Below are 21,793 nucleotides of genomic sequence, written 5' to 3' on the forward strand. Positions count from 1 at the left end.
AAAATAAAAACTCTCTGGTCAGTCATAAATGATTAATTATTTCTTTAACGAGATTTCTACGGCATCAGATTCAAACTACATACTAGCAGTTACATATTTGTGTAGCCAACACATCCATGACATGCAGGGCAGAAACCAACTTTATATTCTGTGTTTGCACAATGGAATTCTGGTCCATGAATAGAACACCTAGGTGCTGGCAGGAGTGGGGGGGGAGGGGAGGAGAGAGAGGAGGAGGAGAAGGAGAAGAGACAACAGTATCTTTTATCCTTTGATCCCAATATTTTGCTGTTGTTCTATGTGCCATGGTAGAGTGCATCAGCCTGTGCCACTCTTCTCAAGCTGATTCCAATGCCACACTAACTTTTCCATTTCCAGCTCTGAATAAGACTGTGTACCCACCCAAACATTTTCACAGCACTTTTTGCAGTTAAACTTTAGAGGGTGTGTTTACACTGCAATTAAACTCCCATGACTGGCCTTGCAGCATCCCAGAGCTCAGTCTCCAGCTAGGGTTGCCAGGTGTCCGGTTGTGAACTAGACTGTCCAGTACCTGAGCTTTCTGTTTGGGAAACACATTGAATGGTTTTTGTTGAAACCATCTAGCAACCCTAGCTCCAGCACAAGGCCAAATATCTACACAGCAACTTTCCAGCTTTGCAGCCCCAGTCACTTGAGCCTGAGTCAGCTGACATGGGCCGGTCATGAATATTTCATTGCAGTATAAAAATACTCAGAGAGTCCCTTTTAAAAACTTGACACTGAGGCTTTGTCTATACTATCACTTAAGTTCAAGAGAGTGAAAAAACAGTGTCTACCTCATCCTATATTGGCAGGAGACGTGTTCCACTGACATATCCTTGGCCTCTAATTATGCGGATGGGAGAGCAGTTTCCTGTTTGCATAGCACCTCTTCACTTGACCCATTATAATTGCATAGCTGCATCAGTAGACTAGCCATTTAAGAATTGATTAGATATAAGATACTATATAATACAGATATAATATATTATACATGTTTCTGCATGCCCATTATAAATTCCATGTTATTCACGGCTTTCAAGCTATTCCATAAATACTTCTCTAGAATAAAACTTGGATCATATTAAAAACCAAAGAAACAAAAGGCCATACGCAGCTCTTTTTTCATTTTGTAAAGTATCTTACAATTCACATATATGTATTTCTATGTAAAAATGCTGACAGCATAGAACATTGTTTTTTGAAAAAAAAATATTTTCTAAAACTATTAATAGTACCTGTCCTAGTGCAGATTATAGATTTATAAACCAATAAAAATACTACAGTGAAGGGCTCTAGAATCTTATTAAGACCTTGTAAAATATAGTATGTCAGCACATTGTGATAGAAACCCCACAGCCAATGACAGTCTAAATGCAAGGAGAGAACAAAGACAGATGTCTGTGAACCACACAGCAAATTAAAATAAAATATTTTTTTAAAACCCTAAAACCAACCACTATTAGCTCAACAGATTCTTCCCACAATATATGTCAGAAGAGAAACAGAATAAATGTCATAAAATCTTAGGCAGCTATGACAGAATTCTGCAGCATTAAATTTGAGATTAAAAGTATAAATTATTCACAGAAATCTGTAACACTTTCTCGTAAGGGTCAGTAATAAATATTTTATAGAACAAAAATCAGAGACATGCTTATAAATTTATAAATATGTTATGGACGATGTTATAAACTCTTAATAAACTATAACTGACATTATTAACTATTCATAATAACTCTCTTAAAGAAGGACAGGTGCACACCATCAGGGTAATATTTCAGATACATTCTGTATATATCAACATTGAGATATATACATGAATCTGGGATGATTTCTATCTGAGAGAATCAGGAGAGCCCAAGAAATAAAAATCAGGGTGTGTAGGAAAGTATTTCTTTGGGATGGATGCATATTTGTATTTACAATAGTCAAAAATGAAGACACCAAAGTTTTGCATTTATTCATTGGTTAGATAAAGTAGGGAACAGGAGCAGCACCAGGGAAGTTTTTTTAAGAGAATGTACAGAGAGAGTGCAATACATCAATGCACCTAACAAACATATGCTAAACTTATGCCAATAACTCTCCCAAAAAAGAACCAACAACCCATCAAAAACTCTTGCAAGAGTAAACAGAGCATAGGCAGAACTCCAGCATCAGTGTTGGGGCTATTCAATTTAGTGGAAAGGATTCAGAATTTATTATTAGGGGCCTACCAAATTCCTGACCATGAAAAATGCATCACATACTGTGAAATCTTGTCTCCTATTTGAAATCTGGCCTTTTGTGTACTTTTACCCTATACTATAAAGATTTAACAGAGGAGACAGCATTTCACCCATTGGGAGTCCCAACCCAAATAAGGATTGTGGGGGGTTGAAAGGTTTTTGTAAAGGAGCTGTAGTAGTCCCACCCTTACTTATGTGCTACTTTCCAACCTGCTTGATGCAAGATTGGTGGTTGCTGGGCAGACACTCAACCCTGAAGACAGACCTCCACCAGCAGTGATACAGAAGTAATGGAGGCAATGCCATCTCATGCCATCCTTGCTCCTGCAGTACTGCCTTCATAGCTGGGTGGCCAGAGAGTGGCAGCTGCTCACCAAGGGCCCAGCTCTGAAGACAGCAATGCTGCCCTAAGGGTAGCAATACCATACCATGCCATCCTTACATCTTTGCTGCTTCTGGCAGTGACGCTGCTTTAAGAGCTGGGCTCATGTCCAGCAGCCCAGCTCGGCAGGCAGCATTGCTACCAGCAGCAGCACAGAAGTACATGTGGAAATACCACAACCCCCCTAATAAGAACTTTGCAACCCCTACACAATCCCCTTTTGGGTCAGGACTCATACAGTTACACCACCATGAAATATCAGATTTAAATAACTGAAATAATGACATTACAATTTTTAAGATCCTATGATGGTGAAATTGACCAAAGCGAACTGTGAATTTGGTAGGGCCTTGTGGGCAGGTGGCATGTGTACACAGTCAATGCAAGCAAATCTTGGTCCCCAGAGACCAAGTATAGACTCTGTAGACCAGAACAGCTGAGCAGGAAGAGACTTTCCAGGACACAGCAAAGTAGCTGTAGCCTCTCTGTTGTTGAGAAAGATTAAAATCTCAGGGAAGGAGAACATCAAACTGGAGCAAAGGGAAACAGTCCCATAGTTGTGATCCTCTTTCCAGATGATGTCATAGTGGAAGAGAACGTCAATTACTAGAAATAGACAGGTAACAGAAATGGGGGATTTGGTTATTTGAAACATAGATTATTTGGGGGCTCCACATGTTTAACTGCCTTCTGGGTTTGTAGGTTGTGGACTTCTCAAGACTTTCAGAAAGGCTTATGGGCAAAGCTGTGGAGAAGCTAATGGTCATGGTATGTGCTGGAATCAATGACATAAGAAAAAGTAGCACAGAGGTCCTGTAGGCCAAATTTAGGCTGCTAGGTAACAAATTAAAAGTTCAGGACCACTGTAGTTGCATACACTCAGAGGCTTCTGGTGCCATACGTAAGACCAGTTAGACAGGCAGCACTGTGTGGGTGAGACTATGGTATTGGGAAGAGGGATTTAGGTTTACTGGAACTGGGAAACTTTTTGGGAAAGGAGGAGCCAATACAAAAAGGATGAGCTTCATCTCAGTACCAACAGAATCAGACTGCTGCCATATAAAACTAAAAATGTGACAGAGTTTTTAAAAGTAAGGAAGAGCACGCAGTTCAGATAGAGACATCCCCTAGAAGAGCACTTATTAAATGGTATACGCTGTATTGTAGGAAAGAGAAGAGGATAGAAGTTAATAAAGTACAGGTAGGAATTGAAGAGAAACAGTCACATGAAAATTGCATCACAAGAAGGCAGACTACAAAATAGACACATTTTATAAGTGCTTATATGCAAATACTAGAAATCTAAATAATAACATGGGTGAACTTCAGTTACTGTTATTAAAAATAAGGATATTAATATAACTAACATCACAGGAACTTGGTGGAACTATGATAATGAATGGAACATGATATCATTGCAAAAATGTATAGAAATGACTAGGTTGGTTGTGCTGGTAGGAGTGTGGTATTGTATGTGAAAAAAGCATAGAGTCAATATAGTAAACATCTTACGCATATCAAACAATAACACAGAATCTTTGGGAAAAGGAGTAAACAAAGAGGTGATAAAGTTTTCAGATGATACTAAAATACTCAGGATAGTTCAGCCCAAAGCTAAATGGGAAGAATAACAAAGACATCTCACAAAACTGGGTGACTAAGCAAGAAAGCAGCAGATGAAATTCAGTGTCAATAAATGCAAAGATATGTACATTGGGAAACATAATCCCTACTATAAGTACAAAAGCATGGATTTCAAATTAGCTGTTAGCACTCTGGAGTCATCATGTATGGTTCTCTGAAAACATCTGCTTGGGGTATGTCTACACTGCAGCGTTTTTCCAGAAAAATGGCCATTTTTCTGGAAAAACTACACTTACATCCACATTGCAATTGAGTTTTTTTGCCAGAAAGTTGAAAGAACAGAGGTTTTTCCAACAGTGGTAAACCTCTTTCTATGAAGAAAAAGCCCTTTTCTGAAAGAGCTCTTTCAGAAAAAGGCATGTGTGGATGGGGAAGAGGGGTTTTTTTTTGTTTGTTTGTTTGTTTTTTTAAAGAAGAGGCCTCCAGGAAAAAGCACAGGTGCCCTGTTGGCCACTCCATCCATAGTAATCACAACTTAAATGCGAGATAGCATTCAACTATCTTTTGAAAAAGCAGATTGCTTTTTCGATGCACTTTTGCTGTGTGGACACTCTCTTTCAAAAAAAATTTTTCCAGAAGATTTCTTCCAGAAAAGCTTCTTCTGAAAGAAGCCTGCAGTCTAGACATAGCCTCAATGTGCAGCAACAGTTAAAAAACTTAACAGAATTCTAGGAACAAATAAGAAAGGGATAGAAAATAAGACTGAAAATATCATGTCACTATATAAATTCATGATATGCTCACACCTTGAATACTGTCTGCATTTCTGATTGCCCAACCTCATAAAAATACATTAGAATTGGAAAAGATACAGAGAAGGGCAACACAAATCATTAGGGATCTGGAATAGCTTCCATATGAGAGATTGAAAAGTTTGGGGCTGTTCAACTTAGAAAAGAGATGAATATGATAGAAGTCTATAACACCTATCTTGTGATGTGGAGGATGTGGAATGCTGTGGAATGTGGCTGTGGAATAGCGTGGAGAAAGCAAAGAGGGAAGTGTTATTTACTGCTTCATAACACAAGAATCAGAGGTCACCCAATGAAAGTAATAGGAAGCAGGTTGAAAATGAAGATGAGGAGGTATTTCCTCCCATATCATACAGCCAACCAGAGGAACTTTGTGCCATGGGAATGTTTTGCAGACCAAAAGCGTAACTGGGCTAAAAAAGAACTAGGTAAGTTGATGGAGGATAGGTCCATTCAAGGCTATTAATGAAGATGGTCAGCAACACAACCCAATGCTCCTAGTGTCCTTAATCCGCTGACTGCCAGAAACTAACTGTATAACAGGGGGATCACTTGGTAATGGCCATGTTATGTTCATTCCCTCTGAAGCATCTGGTCCCAGCCACAGTTGGAAGATAGGAGACTGGGCTAGGTGGAACATGGCTCTGACTCAGTGTGGCTGTTCTTATGGAGCACTGGGGTTGGCAATCCTTTGATTTTATCTGGATCAAATGAGGATTGTTCCTTCTCTGGTATTTGTTTTTGTGCTTAATCACTACTTATGCTTAGTTATAGCTTAGAAGCAACAAAGGGTTCTAACAGATTATGATTTGTGTGTCTAGCAATGGATAAAATTTCAACACTTCATCGGTGGCAGATGGAGACATGCACATAATTCACATTAGCAGTTATATTAGCTTTATTCCTATCCTCTACATACAACAGTGAAAATGTTCCCTTTACTAAATAAGAAATATTGTGAATACCATATATATTATCATTACCTAATTGCTAATATTTATTATCAAAGACCAATTGCAAGTTTTTAGGACCTACTATTGTGATATTATAAAATATACTTCAATTTGTAATTAAAGCCTCACTAAAGCCAAGAAGCAGGCAAGAGCCTTCTCCAAGTCAAAGCCTTCTTTGAACTATCATGCATATAACTATACTGTATTTAAATATAAAACCTGGCATGTAATTACACACATGATTACACAGCAATAGGGAAGATACTCTCCTTTTCCTTAAAAAGCACTTCAGCATTATGAACACAGAAAAAGAAGTGACCAGTGAAATTAGGATTGTCCATTAAAGTACAAAAAAACTTGCTAGCACTTTTGTTGTGTAAACTATTTCATTATTATCTATCTTATACAATTCTACACAATAACGGATGTATCACAGAAGCTGTATTTTCCATTGATCTACAGTATTTCTTTTCTCTCAGTGCCTTGTGTCCCACACTGTTAGCAAAGAAATAGGCTTTTAAAGGTGATTTACTCCTCTTAGAAATAATGAGGACCAGAAAAATGTCTCAAGAAAGATATAGCTATAATTCACTTGGATGCAACATTTTATACTATAGTGAAAACATATTGTATTCAGTACCAATGATTAAAAATGAGTTACTTGATTTATGAAAATTCCTATTAATGTAACGGATGTCTCCTTAATGCATAAATAGTGATACTGTGGGCAAATCCTCATTGCTGTTAATTGTCATAATTCCACTGACTTCAGTGGAGTATGAGAGTGTACATCAGCTTGATCTGCCCCTTTCAAAGCTGTCAAGGAAGCCAGAAATCACTGTCAATATGGGAACATCTACATAGCAGTGTTAGTTTGGAATAACATAGTCCGCGTCTACACAGGCAGTTATATTTAAATAATGTCAAAAAACTGTCAAGCTGAAGGACTTCTTACTCTGACTCCTGTAAACCTCAATGTACAAGAAGTAAGAGAAGTCGGAAGAAGAGTGCTCTATTTCGAAATAAAGAGCTGTGTAGATGCTCCCTATTTTGAAATAAGCTATTTTGACACAAGCTGCACAATTGACATAGCTCAATTTGCAAAGCTTATTTTGAGTTTAGCCCTGCGGTGGAGATGCACCCTTAGTCATAACACTTTTTCACGGTATAGTCTCATTACTAATTATGCAAATTAATAATGCATCACCATGACAATATTTTGATGCTTATAAGAGACTATTACCAAATTCAATTTGAAATCTTCACATGGGACAGCCCTGTAAACGCTGAACTATCCCATGAAATTCTGAATGTGTGAAAACACACATTAATTGGTAATAAAAAGAGTTGTCTTGTGTCAGACTATAGCTGTTACTGACACACTGAAAATAGCTAAGTGTGGATCCAGCCAGTAGCCACAAGCCTCCCTGATGTGGGGGAAAAAGCAACACAGTGTTAAGAATATTCTATTTGCATTTTAAAAATTAAAATGCTTATATGCCTCATCCTTGGAAAATAACCTTGAAAAGTAAAAAAATGGAAAAAAAGAAATAAACTGATCAATGTTAAACAGAACAAACAGTGACCCTTAACTGCTACAGCATACTGGGAAGGACATAAATACTCCCGCTCCTAACACATAATCCATAGGTCTTTTCAACATAAGAAGGGGTCGGAATATCATACAGCTCATTTCAAAATTGTTTAGAAATGGACTGTATTTAATGAACATTTAAACTTTGTTTAGTGTTAAGTATAAAGCATTTATTAGGTCCTATTATGCTCAGCAATTTACTTCTCTGGAAGATTAATTGAAATCAAGCCCTATTATTATTCTTCAACCTGTCGATGTAGAAGACCTTCTGCCCTAAGTCAAGAGTCCTACTATTTGAGCTAATGAGAACCCAATTACTTGATACATGAGAGCTTTAACAACAGTTCACAGTGAGTCGCATCCTTGTTCCCTGATTAGTGAGACATACCAAGCAAGAGGCCCTCTGGCTTAACTACAGAGTGCTCTGGTGTATTACTATTGTCCCTTTGCATTCAAGCCAATTCGTTGTCGTGAATAGATAAAGTGCTTATTTCCCCTGGCCTGGGATTCAAACTCAGAGAACTTACCTTAAAACTTATCACTCGATAGAGCAGGGGGCTCTCTCTCGCCTCAGTCTTAGGTATTTGTTTGTATACACTGGGAAAGTAACTTGATTGTGGCAGTTTTTTCCTCTCTAGTACTGGCAGGGCAAAGGGAGAAAAGAGAATGCAACTCCCCTCCTCATTGACAGTTATTCTGTTTGCATTTTGGCACAAACTGAGGGGCCCTCATTCACATCTTCTGCCTTTAAAGGCATAATATCATTCCCCAATAACAACAAAAAATGGAATGTCTAGCAACATATCTACAATCAACACTCCTGACCATTCCTCGAACTTTAGGCGAGGTCTACACATCACCCCTCTGTCGGCAGAGGGATGTAAATAAAGCACACTGAAAGAGCAAATGAAGCGGGGATTTAAACATCCCATGCTTAATTTGCATAATCACGTTCTGGCGCTGTTTTGAACAAGTGCCATTTCAAAACTGAAACCGCAATTTAGACGCGGTTCTGCCAACAGCAGGGTGATTTTTTGACAGATTTTGTACTCCTCAAAAAATGAGGAGTACACAGAATCTGTTGAAAAATCATTCCACTGTTGGCAGAACCGCGTCTAAACCGCGGTTTCAGTTTCGAAATGGCACTTGTTCAAAACAGCACCAGAACGTGATTATGCAAATTAAGCATGGGATGTTTAAATCCCCGCTTCATTTGCTCTTTCAATGTGCTTTATTTACATCCCTCTGCCGACAGAGGAGTGATGTGTAGACCTCGCCTAAAGTTCGAGGAATGGTCAGGAGTGTTGTCTATTAAACATGATTTTATGTCAGGGATATGGGGGAGCAGAGCAGATTTTATAGAATTATTATTTAATTGATCCAGCCTGTGGAGGCCCCACCATTCTCCCACCCCCAGGCCAATCAGGGCCTAGAGACGGGGCAGCACCTGGCTCTTAGACTCAATCCTGGCAGTTGACTCTAAACGCTGCATGCCAGAGGGCAGGGAGTGAGAAACTTCACGTAGTCCCCACCTGCCCCCAGGGCAATCAGGGCTTTGGGGCGGGGGAAGAGCGCAAAGTCTCCCACCCTGCAAGGGGCTTTTAAGCGCTGCATGCTCCTTGCAGGATGGGGGAAGGATGGGAGGAGACTTTGCATGCTCCCCCTGCCCCAGACCAGTCAGAGCTTGGGGGCAGAGGGAGTGTGTGAAGTCGCCTCCCGCCCTGCCAGGAGCACACAGCACTTAAAATCAACTACCAGCTGCTGTTCAGCTAGTAGTTGACTCTAAGCACGGTGCTCCCTTGCAGGGCGAGGGCAGGGAGTGAGAGACTTCGTATGCTTCCCCTCCCCTAGGGCCTGACTGACATGGGGGCACAGAGGGGAGCACATGAAATGTTTTCTCACCTCCAGGGGCACAGGAACCTAGCAGGAACCCCAGCTGTTCTGCACAGCTGGCAGTTCTCTCTGGCTGGTAAGGACAAAGACTTCATGTACTCCCCCACCCCCAGACCAATCAGGGTGTGTGGGTGGGGAAGCATGGAAGTGCCCTGGCCCTGCCTCTTCCACCTGAGGTCCTACCCTTTTCAGGGCGGCCCAGAGCCACTTCAAAAATTTCTGAAGTGGCTCCTGGTCAAAAGTTACAAGACCATCCAGCTCTGCCAAACCAAAATACATATATTTTTAGTGCAAGAGCATTATTAAGAACAATAAATGTACCAGAAGTCACTGTCTTCACATAGTTGGTCTGATAAGACAGAATCTCTTCCAACCCTTCAGCAAGGGTTGGCACTATTCTGTGGGCAAAAGGTCCTGTCTGCTTGTCAAATCTAAATGAAGCCCCCTGACTCTGTTGCATCTGAGCCTTTTATGCAAAAGTCTTGCTTTGCCCTCTAAAAATAGATAAACCCAGCCCCTCTTTCCATTCCCCAGCAGGTCAAAATTCAAAAGCTAGGGAATTTACACACCTAGCCTTGAAATTTTGCATCAGTCCCCCAAATAATTCCCAATTCTGAAAGACAATCCTCAGACCACTGCTTGTGAGCCAGAAACATTCATTTGAACATATGTATTGATATAAAGAGCTATGAATATTCTATCCTTCTCAGTATGATGAATTTTTGAGGGTTCATGCTTTAAACATGAAATATATGGTCCCCAAAAATATAGCATATGGTTTTAATATCTATCATAAAAGCAATCAAACAGAAATCTGTGGCAGGTTTTGGAAAGAGCTGATTTGAAATTGAAACAGTGGTGAACTCCAAACCATTAGCTTTCCAGCTATGGCAGCAGACTCTGTAAAAATCGTATTTTCTACTTGAAGAAGGATATTATTAGTTGTTTTAAGTATTAGGGTTCTGGATGTTCCTCCTCCAAAGTTCCAAGCTTCCTTTTGGAAGTTGGGTAGGTGCTTTTATTATTGGACATCATCATTTTAGAGGAAATAAATTACTGTCTGTACTCATCTATGGTGCACAACAAAAGAAAGAGCCCTGCATAGTGTGCACTGTGTGCAAACTGTAATGAATAAATATTCTTACAGGACTAGATACACAGAAAAGTAAAATAAATTGAGCTGATTTTTCAACAGAGAGATTAAGATTGAGTCTTCAGAGTTTAATCCAATCCCTAACTATTAGAGGTTAGAAGGAGACCTAATGTACATAGCTGATTATTCCACTTCTGCCCAATACTAAGTTTTTTGCAACTTCCTCTTAAGCATCTGGTAGTAGCTATTTTTGGTGAAAGGATATTAGATGAGATGAGCTACTGTTCTCATCAATTATGACAACTCCTATGTTCCTATGAGATTAGAAATCCACTAAAGACCCTGCTATGCCCATCTAATTTACCTATAAAATTAGATACCATAATGAGTAGGTGTTACTGAAAAATCCTAAAACAGATTGCATGGCTTGACTGATGAAGGACCTTATCCATAATCATTATTTGGCGTGCAATCTTAGATTCAGAGTGTAATCCTGCACAACCAAAGTCAATGGAGGTTTTGTCATTTACTTTAATGAGAGCAATATTGAGCACTCAGGCCCAATAGTTTTTTCTTTGATCATATGAAATTCCCATATAATAAATCGGAATTGACAAACTTTCAGATTAGCAAAGCAGGATTTGACCAGCAAAACAGTACTTTGCTTGGGAAATAACTAAAGATTTTTGTTGTTGATGTCCTTGTACAGAGCTGAAATACTTTTTCAAAGCTTTAATGTCTGAGGCTTGTGCATGTAACCTTATGTTCTTCCTTTGCTCTCTCCAGCTTCAGATTTCTCTTCAAGTATATAATTTAGAAGAAAACTTAACAGCATAAATTCAAAAATTCAGAACTGTGGCATTCACTACAATGAAACAGTAGGTGTGTCAAATCTGCAGGGCACAATCTAAACATCAAAAAATTGGAGGTGAACAGGGAGTGCACAAGGAGCTGCCTGATTTTCCTCAAAATGCAATGAACATATAGAATAAGCTGCAAATAAAGTCATTGAAATAAGCAGTCTAATTAGTTAAGGAGAAAACCACACAATTTTATATAGATAAGGCAGATAGACAAAGACAATAAATAAGCAGGGAGGTGGAATTAAGATACATTTAAATGAGATACGTAAAATAAAAGGGGATGTGACTGCAAGGGAGGCTACTTAGAGTGAAAGCATGTCCTATCCCCTCCAAGTTTACAGAAAGTTGGAATGCCTCTGTTGGCTGTTATAAGTAATTTGAACTTTATTTGAATTCCCTACCTGGTCTATCTGTTCTCTGGCTTACAAATATATTTCATAAGCCAACTCTAAAAACAAACCGTTACTATGATAGTGGGACAGAATCATCTAAATCGCTGCTTTAAATCCAGACCAGGATAGCAGTGAATTAAAATTGCTAACAAGTGACAGCTTGCTGGGGTCACGTATGACATAGACTGGTAATCTCAATCCAATTCCTTGTCATCAGATGTAGGGTTGCCAGGTGTACGGTTTTGAACTGGATAGTCCAGTATTTGAGCTCTCTGTTCAGGAAACAAATTGAGAAAATATAAATGTTCGATATTTTCTAAATAAGATGTAATGTAGGTTGTGATGTAATGACAAGTGTGTCCGGTATTTTTGTTGAAACCATCTGGCAACCCTAATCAGGTGTCCATATCAAAAGAAAAAAAGCATAACTGGCACCCTGCCTGGATGTCTCAGCAGAGAAGCCAAAGACTGAATTGGCTTGAAGACCACTGGCTTATCTCACCAGAGGTAATCATCCAGGTGCGAGGTGAGGGTTGAAATCCTGGCCCCACTGATGTCAATGGCAAAATGCCTGTTGTCTTTAGTGGGACCAGGATTTCACTCAAGGCACATTGGCACAGCAGTGAAGGAGAGCCTATGATGCCCTTGCCCTTACTGTTCCATGGAAAAATAGAACAATTCAGACACTGGGATTATTAGTCCATGTTCTTTCATAGATATTGCATTCTCTCAAAACATACAAGAAAAAATACTAGTGCATTTTCTTTGGACTTACACAGTGGTCTCTCTCTCTCTCTCAGAAAAGTTCCAGACATAGGACGTATAACTTTAAAGGAACTAACACAGAAGGTATGAGAGAGTAGGAACTGGTTTGTATGGCTATTTTTTTACTCACTAGTATCAACAGAATTTATGAAACTATCTATTGCATGTAATTACTTTCCATAGCTCAAGCCTGTCTCCTCTTGCCCTTGCTGTGTGCACAGAACTCTCAATTACATTAATGAAAACTGCACACGTGCTTTGTGAGGAGAATAAATCCTCTCTGTCATTTTGAGAATCAGGCACTTGAACCAAGCATACAACGTGAGTCCACAGGTCCATGTAGCAGTGACTTATATATTGTGTAAAGACTTAAACTAAGGATCTTGTCCTATTTTTGCCTTATAAACAAGTTTTCTCTATCCTACATAGTCATGATCTATTGTGCATATTTACACATAAGAGGTGTTACCTAAATGTAAGTTAATCTTGTTTTGTACCATCACAATTAATTTATGGAAACAATTCTTTCTGAAAGCATTTACATGTGTAGCTTTGTTTAATTAAAACAGAACATTTGCCATCTACAAATGTCACTGCCATCTGGTTGCACAAAGATTTGGAGTTATGCATTTTCAGAAGAAAACCCATCTATGCGCTCACCTATCAACTATCAAAATTCATTCCAGGGAGACAGCAGTGTTCCCTCCTCACCCTTCAACATGAGGAAGCTAGCAAACGTTATCAGCTTTAATTAGCATGAAAAAACCTTAAAAACAATAAAATAATAGACATGTTCATGAGAGATAATTATGTCATGTAAACAGGAGCATTCCCCAAAGTGCTGCTGGCTCCATTAGAAAGACCATTTCTCTTCTCAGTGAATGTTGCAGACATGCAAGATGTGAAAAAATGGCACCATTGTCATCAGTGTTAAAAGCATATGATATGTATGAGGTTCCCGGCAAGGCACTGACTGCAATAAATTACTAAGTGTGTGTTCTGTTTTCTGAAATGGGCTCAATTCATCATTTTATTGAAAAGGTTCCATTATGCTAATGTCTTATAAAATCACTTTCTGCTGTTGCTCGAAGGTCGAGAGAGGATATAAATTTTTACATTTACAACCAGGAAGTCGTGTAGCACAGAGTTACGAAGGGTTAATAAGCCTAAAAGAAGACACACTGGATCTGAGTCAACTTTCAAGGACTTTGTAATGTCAGTTTTTAATACAGCCCCAGCAAAAGTGCAAGGTACTTCCAAGTTGACATAGCTGGTATCACAGAGATTCTGTGGGATAATATGCATCACTGGAATAATGTACAGAAGGATACAGCTTGCTCAGGAGGGATAGGCAGGAAAAAAGGGAGGAAGTGTTGCTTTATATATTAAAATGTATACACTGCTACAGAGCACCTAACTAGGAAGAAGAGGTGGATGAGGCTTTTTTTTTAAAAAAAAAAACAACTAACGAAATCATCCAAAGCACAGGCACTAGAGAGGCACTTCAACTATCCAGACATCTGTTAGGAAAAATAACACAGCAGGGCACAGATTACCCAAGTTCTTGGAATGCATTGGAGACAATTTTTAGTTCAGAAGGTGAAAAAGTTTCTAGCAGGGAGGCTGTTCTAGATTTAATTTTAACAAATAGGGAGGAACTGGTTGAGAATTTGAAAGTGGAAGGCAGTTTTGGTGAAAAGTGATTATGAAATGATAGAACAACGAGTAGTCCTGTGGCACCTTTGAGACGAACAAAAATGTATATGTATCATGAGCTTTCATGGGCAAAACTCACTTCCTCAGTCTCTGCTCATCTGAGGAAGTAGGTTTTGCCCATGAAAGCTCATGATATATATCTATATTCACGATACTATATTGTGGAGAGAGGTGAGGAGATGCCCCACAGGGAGCAGCAGGTCCTCTTCCTGCAGAGCCATAAGGGCAGCCTACAGTGCGTGCAGCAGAAGGTGTGGTTCAAGAGCTGGCAACTGCTTTCCAGCAGGTCATGCTCCACGACTGAGTGCTGAGGTGTCTGCAGGGGCAACCAGAGCAGGCAGTGAGAAGGTTTTGCTGTCCCTCAAGAAGGTAGGCAAAAGTGAAGAGCCTGAGACATGGCTGTAGAGAGGAGTCCCTTTAAGTACAAGCTTCAGCTAGCCTCAGGCAGCAGCTCCAGGAAGTGACTACTGTCCTGATTGGAGTGCTTATGTGGGGCTTTAAATGTGATTCAGGTTCTAATCAGTGTGGGCGCTCAATTTTGAAATAGTTCAGCGCTTCTTCAACGGGCATTTGGAATATGGATGTACTATTTCGAAATTAGCTATTTTGGGAGTATTTTTCTGAAATAGCATATTTTTAAATAAGCATGCAGTGTAGACATAGCCTGAGGTGCTAAAGGAATACTCATTGTTTTTTAAAGTTACAGAGTAACACAGCTACCCCTCTGAGACTATGAAAGGATAGAGCTGAAAATTCTAAGGAATCTTCTAAGGAGGAAGAAAAGTGAAATAAAAACAACTGATTTCTTCAAGAAGACAGACATTAGCAAACTAAGGTAGTTGGTAGATAAGATCCTATGGGGTAACAACTCTAAGAGGGAAAACAATTGAAGACAGTTGGCAGTTTTTCCAAAAAAATATTAAGGGTAAAAGAGCAAACTACCCCATGGTGTAGGGAAGATAGGAGGTATAGCAAGAGACCAGGAAATCTTCAATGATCAAAACATAAAAAAGAAGTCCTTCCAAAAGGAGAAATTAGGTCAAATTACAAGGATGACTATAGACAAATAAGTATGGAGTGACAAAATTAGAAATGCTAATCCCTGAACAAGCTCAAACTAGCTAAAGATATAAAAGATAACAAGAAAACATTCTTCAAATATATTAGAAGCAAGAAGAAAACCAATCACATGGTAGGGCCCATTACTCAGTGAGGGAGGAAAAACAATAACAGAAAATGTGGAAATGACAAAGGTGCTTAATGACATTTTTGTTTTTCATGAAGAAAGTTGGTGGTGATTGGATATCTAACATAGTAAATGCCTGTGAAAATGAGGTAGGATCAGAGGCTAAAACAGGGAAAAACAAGTTACAAATACTTAAACAAATGAGATGTCTTTTGCACAATCCTGGATATCAAAGACATGATAATTCCAGAGGACCATGGAGAGGTACAGTGAGAGTAGAGCGATGGGCATGTGGGGTAGCTCAAGAAGAGCACACCATATCCTTGCATATGGTGCAAGACAGGCTGTGGCTACAGGCCATGTTCTCCTGGAGGCATTTTGCTTGAGTAAGAGACAATGTCTACTGGCGTTACCACTGGTTGACTGCCCCAACACTGCAAGGTACAATGCTCTAAGAGCCACAATTTAATTTATATTCTAATACTGACAAAGGATTGAGCCTCAGACAGATGTTGCACTTTACCTTTAAATCAATAACTTTTCCAGGCTCCAAAAGAACATATACTAAAATAGTACACCTAACTCTGTATTTTCTTTGAACTTACATTTAATTAAATGACTTAATTCTTCTACTAGAAAAAACTGTCAGTGCACCAAATCATAAAATACGATAGAAAACTGACTAGTTACATGAATTCATCTGCTGAAACAGTACATTTGCTGTGTACCAGATAAATTATTCCCTTTGCTTGTAAACAACGGAGCTTCCAATAAATAAATACCTATCCGAAGAACTGAATTACTATACACCTTTGCAACTCAGTATTAAACAGATTATTAGTTCATAAAGAGAAAAAAAACCCAAACTCTATTCATATATACTCCTATAAAAGAGAAAGAAAAAGTAAATTAAATATAAATACTCTGGTGATTGCTCATCATTAGACCTTGAACTTGATAAAGCTTTGAAAAAATATGAGCTATTTAATGCAAAATGAACAGGATATTGTTTTACTCATTTCAAGTATTGATTCACACTCATCAGTATGGACCTAAAGTAGATTTAATTAATGAATGCATTTTATCATTAATTCATCAATGATTTCTCTCAATAAACAAGAGGAAATAGCCCCAAAACTCTTTATATGGTTTAGGTTTTTTTTTTTTAAACGTGCTAGTAAATCACAGAGATTTCTGCACGGAACATTTTTTTTCTTCTCTAAATGAATGGTAAACTCTAGATATCCAGTTTTCTGACACAGCAGGCTAAAACAGGTCATGAGCAAAAAATAACTGCACCGTTGTACTTGTCTACATTTTGTCTGGTTCAGTTGTTGAGCAGTTATACAGGTTCATGTCCCACAGTATCAGTATAGATGTTCATGCAATGCTGGAGGCCATTTTGGATGGATCAGTGCCCACGTTTTGATGATATTTTCAAGGAGATGATGAGAAAAAACAGCAGTATATTTTAGAGCGAGGAATACTCAGACTAATGCCATATTAAAATAGGAAAGTGGAGATGAACATCATGCTATTACCTGACCTGGAACTAATTTGACAGTATATGTTTAGAATTACTTGTCACATTTCTAAAACTACTTCAGAAACTTGGGTTGCCCACTTGCTTCAAGCAAAATTAGGATACAAAGCACTTTCTTATCCTTTACAGGCTTTCTAACAATTCAAATCACAAAGCTAAGCTGTTTTATTACGGTATTTAAGTGAGAAGATGCTTTCAAAAATGTCATAGATTATTAAATGCCACAAGATTTTTAACAATTACATAACACAGAAATATTCATATAACTACAATAATATTCTGAATTAAACATACATTTTCTTACATATCAAAGTATTACCTTTTCTAAGGAGGTTATTTGTACAATTGTAGACATGGAAATCTTAGATCTTAAATTAAGGTCTCTCTCTCTCTCCTCCCCACTCTCTCCCCACATACACAGTAAACATTTTGGATATTCTACCTAGCCTAACTCAAAATTTCTAGCATTACACAGGAAGGACATACAAAGGAATAACATAATCTCCACAGCTCTAGTAAGGCCTTAACTAGCAGCATGAATAAGAAACAATACCAAACTTGAGTGTCTTATTCCTATTTTTTACCTGTTTCTAGGCCTGTTGCAATGGACACTGGTGCACATCCTATGCATTCCTAAGGCAGGATTCATGGAAAAAGACGTTCTGACACAGTGGCAGCAGCAAGACTGGGTTAAGGGATAACCACATTGCTGTAGCAGCTATATTAATTTGCTCTGTCCCTTCTTTTAGACATTCTTTCTAGTTTCTCAAATATCAACTTCCCAACTCTCTCCATATTCTGGTGGTCAGGTCTGTTTCACTATGATGAAAGCTGATACTTTATTAGGAACATGGTTATCAATGGGATATCTGGACCCAGTATTTAAAGTGTAGACACAGGCTTAGTATAGCTGCATCTTTATTTTGCTCATAGAATAAACTACCTAGCTACATCACAGATAGACCTAGTTCACCAACATGGGCAGTCTACATTCAGTTACAGCATCATCTTGCTATTTGGATACTTGCTATAACAAATGGGCACACTTTGTTTTGTCAGAGACCTTGTGGAAATTTTGGAGTGTGAAAGTGATGAAAATGCAGATGTACCACAAGTCTTAAATGTGTAAATTGCCCTGCAATTTCAGGCAGTTATTAAGCTCATATAAATATTGCATTCAGGGACACTCAATCAATCAATCAATCAATTAATCGAAGACTCCAGCAGTTCACATCACAGTACTTCAGACAGCAAGCCCACACGCATCATATGGCCCCAAAAGATTAGTTTTAAATTAGCATGCGCCCCTCTTGTCTCATTACTCATTCAGAATGTGAGATGTGCATCATTAAGCTAGGTACTAATTTGTTCTTAAACTGCACTCATTCATCATTAGTTGGCAGTGAGAGGTTGATAAAGTCAGTTGTGGAACACTTCTGTGACCCACCATGAATTGTACACTTTCTGCATGATTTACTTATGACACTCTCTAGAAAGTTATTTTAACAATTTTGGTAACCCATATTGTTGTAAAGATGATTTTTTTGGTCAGGTTAGTCTCAGAGGTTCCTGTTTGCTTTATTTCTAAAATTGGACTCTTGTGCTTCTACAAAAAGGTGTTCATATACTTCTCTATTAAATGGTATCTTCAATGAATTACCAAAAATAGTCACCTCAGTACTATAGTGTTCCATGGAGAGATTACTACTCATACAAGAGATGCATAGTTTTCAGTGGGGATTATAGTAAGGATGTTCCTCTTAGATGACTGAAATACTATTTTAGGGATAACTTCTAAGATAAATTGAGGCCTAGGAATCTTTCAAAATTCAGTTTAATTATTAATACACTTCCTTTACGCCCCTATATATAGGCCAAAAATGAAACATGGTTATGGTAAACTGTAATTTTGTGTATAAGAACTTTTTAAACCTATGCCATGTCAGCTCTCATCATATGTTAATTTGTGTCTGTCGTGACTTTACAAAACTTTAATAGAAGTATTTTAATAACATTTATGAACATAAATCTTCCATAAAACTTATAAACTAATTAATATTTCAATGCATGAGCTGTCTAACATTCTAGTGAAGTAAACTGGGTTCAGCTTCAGTTACAAAAATAGAGAGTGGTTGCTTCTTTTACCTGCTTTATTCATCGGCAATACTCAACAGCATCAGAAAAGTTAAGAGGAGGAAAAGCAAACCACTCAGTTCACCCCCAAGCATAAATACAAGGTACCCTGCTAGAAAACGCATCAAAAGCTCAATTGCATATTCACAGTAGATTACTGACATTGTATTGTCTGTTTAAAAGACTAAAATAAATGACCCCACTATGAATGACAGGTTTGAAATGTCAACTCTAAATTTTAAATTGTACAATCTCAGTAAATTACCTGATTTGACAACTGGAAGGGAAATGCTGTTGTCTGTAGTATCCAGAATAATAGCCAGTCCTGCAGAATAAGATGGGAGGACACTGGTACTGAGGTCTATACGTGTTAGACTTTCAGGCTCTTTTTCCACATCTCCTAAAATACCAGTGGCATTGGCACTTTCAACACCAGCCCTTTTCTGAATACTTTCTCGTGGACTCTGAACAATATGAACTATACTCTGCTGGGCCAGGTCACAGTTCTGCAAAACAAAAACAAAATCCCAAAATATGAGTGATACATATGGGAAAATTCACTGTCTCCAATTTTGTATTTTAAGCCATTTCTAATCCACTGTGTGTGGAATTTCAATAAGCATTAACAGAGCTGAAAAAAAAGTGATAAGTGTACATTGCAAGAATTAGGATTACTTGCACTGTCAACACAGTTACAAATGCTTACAAATTCTCAATATTTAACAAAGAGATGACGGACTAGAGCCAACAGCTTTGAATAATTTGGGGGATGAACAGAAGGAATTGTTATTAAATCAGATGCTAAGAAACTGTAATATATAAAATGTATTTTTATAGATAGTGATGAAAAAGTTTATAATATTAATATTTAACAAAGAATAAGTGATCCTGTTTTACTAACAGTTTAAAGCATTCACAACAATGCTTGAATTAGTGTGCGTGAGGAATGAATGAAGTAATACCTAGGGTTGCCAGATCCTTTCACAAAAAATCCTGAACATGGCGGGGAAAAAAATTGGTTGAGGGAAGAAAAAAAAAACAAGTAGTTGCTCCTTTAAATTCCCATGCTCCCCACTTGCCCCGCCCACACCATCTGAGAAAAATAGAAAATACCAGAAGTTTTATATGTCTGGTATTTTCTGGTTTTTTTTACCGGACAGAAGATGCAATTACCGGACTGTCCGGGTGAAAACCAGCCACCTTGCACCCCTAGTAATGCCATCCTCCCACTTCTTGATGCTACAGGTTGGAAAACTGAAAAAAAAAAAAGTGTTTTTTTTTCTTCAGTTCAAACATTGTGCATGATACATAGGAGTAAACACAACAGCTACATCATTTTAGTTAATCATTCACAAACATGTTTGGAAGCCTTGTTGTTTAGACTAAAAAAGTAGGTTCATTTATTTGTTCTGTATTTAAGAGGGGGCTGCACCCCTGCTTGCTACACTCGCCAACCCTCCTCTCATTGGCCATTTCCATGGCTAGAGTTAATAGCCTGTTAATCTTGCACTATGCCCAGCTATGCTCTCTGTGGACCCAAGTCTCTTACACCCTTCTCCGCTCCCACCCACCACACCCCTGGATGGGCCCCTCAATCTAAATGCTCTCAGCCCATCCCACCCACTCACGCCCTTTAAATGCCAGCCAATCTCCCCTATGCCACTCCTGCCCACCCGCCAATAAAATGTGTCAGGAAGGGCTATGCTCTGTGGTCTTGGGGGCCTCACATGTAAACGAAAATCAAATGCAACCAGTAAAATGGGGCCAACTCCAAACAAATCCCCTTCATTCTGGGTGCTCCTGGGTACCTGGCTTGCTAGCAAAGGGAATGGGCTGGGTTACATGCGAGCAGTCAGGTAGGGAGAGAATTCCCCACTCTGCGCGCCCCACTCTGTGCATCTTTGCAGGGCGGCAGTGTCCAGATATGCCCTTCCAGCTGGCAAGCAAGCTCCCATTGCAGGGCTGGGACATGCTCCATATGGACAGAGTACTACAGAGAGACATGGAACTGGGGGAGCCCCCAGTTCTATGCATCCACACCCTACTGAGAACCAGATTTGAGTCATACGGGAAGAGAGTCCTCTGGGGTAATCTGGATGGTTAGTCCTTATCCTGGAGCTCCATGGCCCACAGGCCCACCCCCTTCCTTCCATCCATCCCTATCTCCACCTCGATCCTCCACTCCTACACCCACCATCCTCCCTAACCCCTCCCCACCTCTTACTGCCTACCCCCCTCCTTCCATCCCCACCCTCACCTCCATCCTCCATTCCTACACCCCCATCCCTCTGTCTTCATTCCCACACCCACCATCCTCTGTAACCCCTCTCCACCCCACACTGCCCATCCCCCTCCTCCCATTCCTACCCCCATCTCCATTCCTACATCCCCATCCTTCCCTAGCCCTTCCCCATCTACACTCCCACACTGCCCATCCCCCTGCCTTCATTCCTATACCCTTCCCAGGCCTACATATATCCTATCTCCCTTCCTACACACACCGTGCCCCCTTCCAGAAATTCATGAAGCAGCGCGTCCCTCCCAGGAGCACAATCGAGCTAGGCAGCACAGCCCTGGCCTCCGCAGCAGGAGACACAGCCCACTCCCAGCCCAGCCTTTCCAAACAGGCCTG

General features: G+C 39.3%; 1 protein-coding gene across 4 annotated transcripts in view; it reads right to left on the reverse strand.

Annotated features, from left to right (window-relative positions):
- PRKN (parkin RBR E3 ubiquitin protein ligase) overlaps positions 1-21,793 on the reverse strand; it is a 1,204,231-nt gene that overhangs the window by 761,695 nt on the left and 420,743 nt on the right. For all 4 annotated transcript variants that reach the window (XM_075924578.2, XM_075924580.2, XM_075924581.2 and 1 more), the window contains one exon: positions 19,427-19,667. In XM_075924578.2, the coding sequence (XP_075780693.2) occupies positions 19,427-19,667 (241 nt within the window). The remainder of the gene's footprint in view (positions 1-19,426; positions 19,668-21,793) is intronic.

This window comes from Pelodiscus sinensis, chromosome 3, assembly GCF_052426305.1.
Source record: "Pelodiscus sinensis isolate ZL-2025 chromosome 3, ASM5242630v1, whole genome shotgun sequence".
NCBI classification, from domain to species: domain Eukaryota; kingdom Metazoa; phylum Chordata; order Testudines; family Trionychidae; genus Pelodiscus; species Pelodiscus sinensis.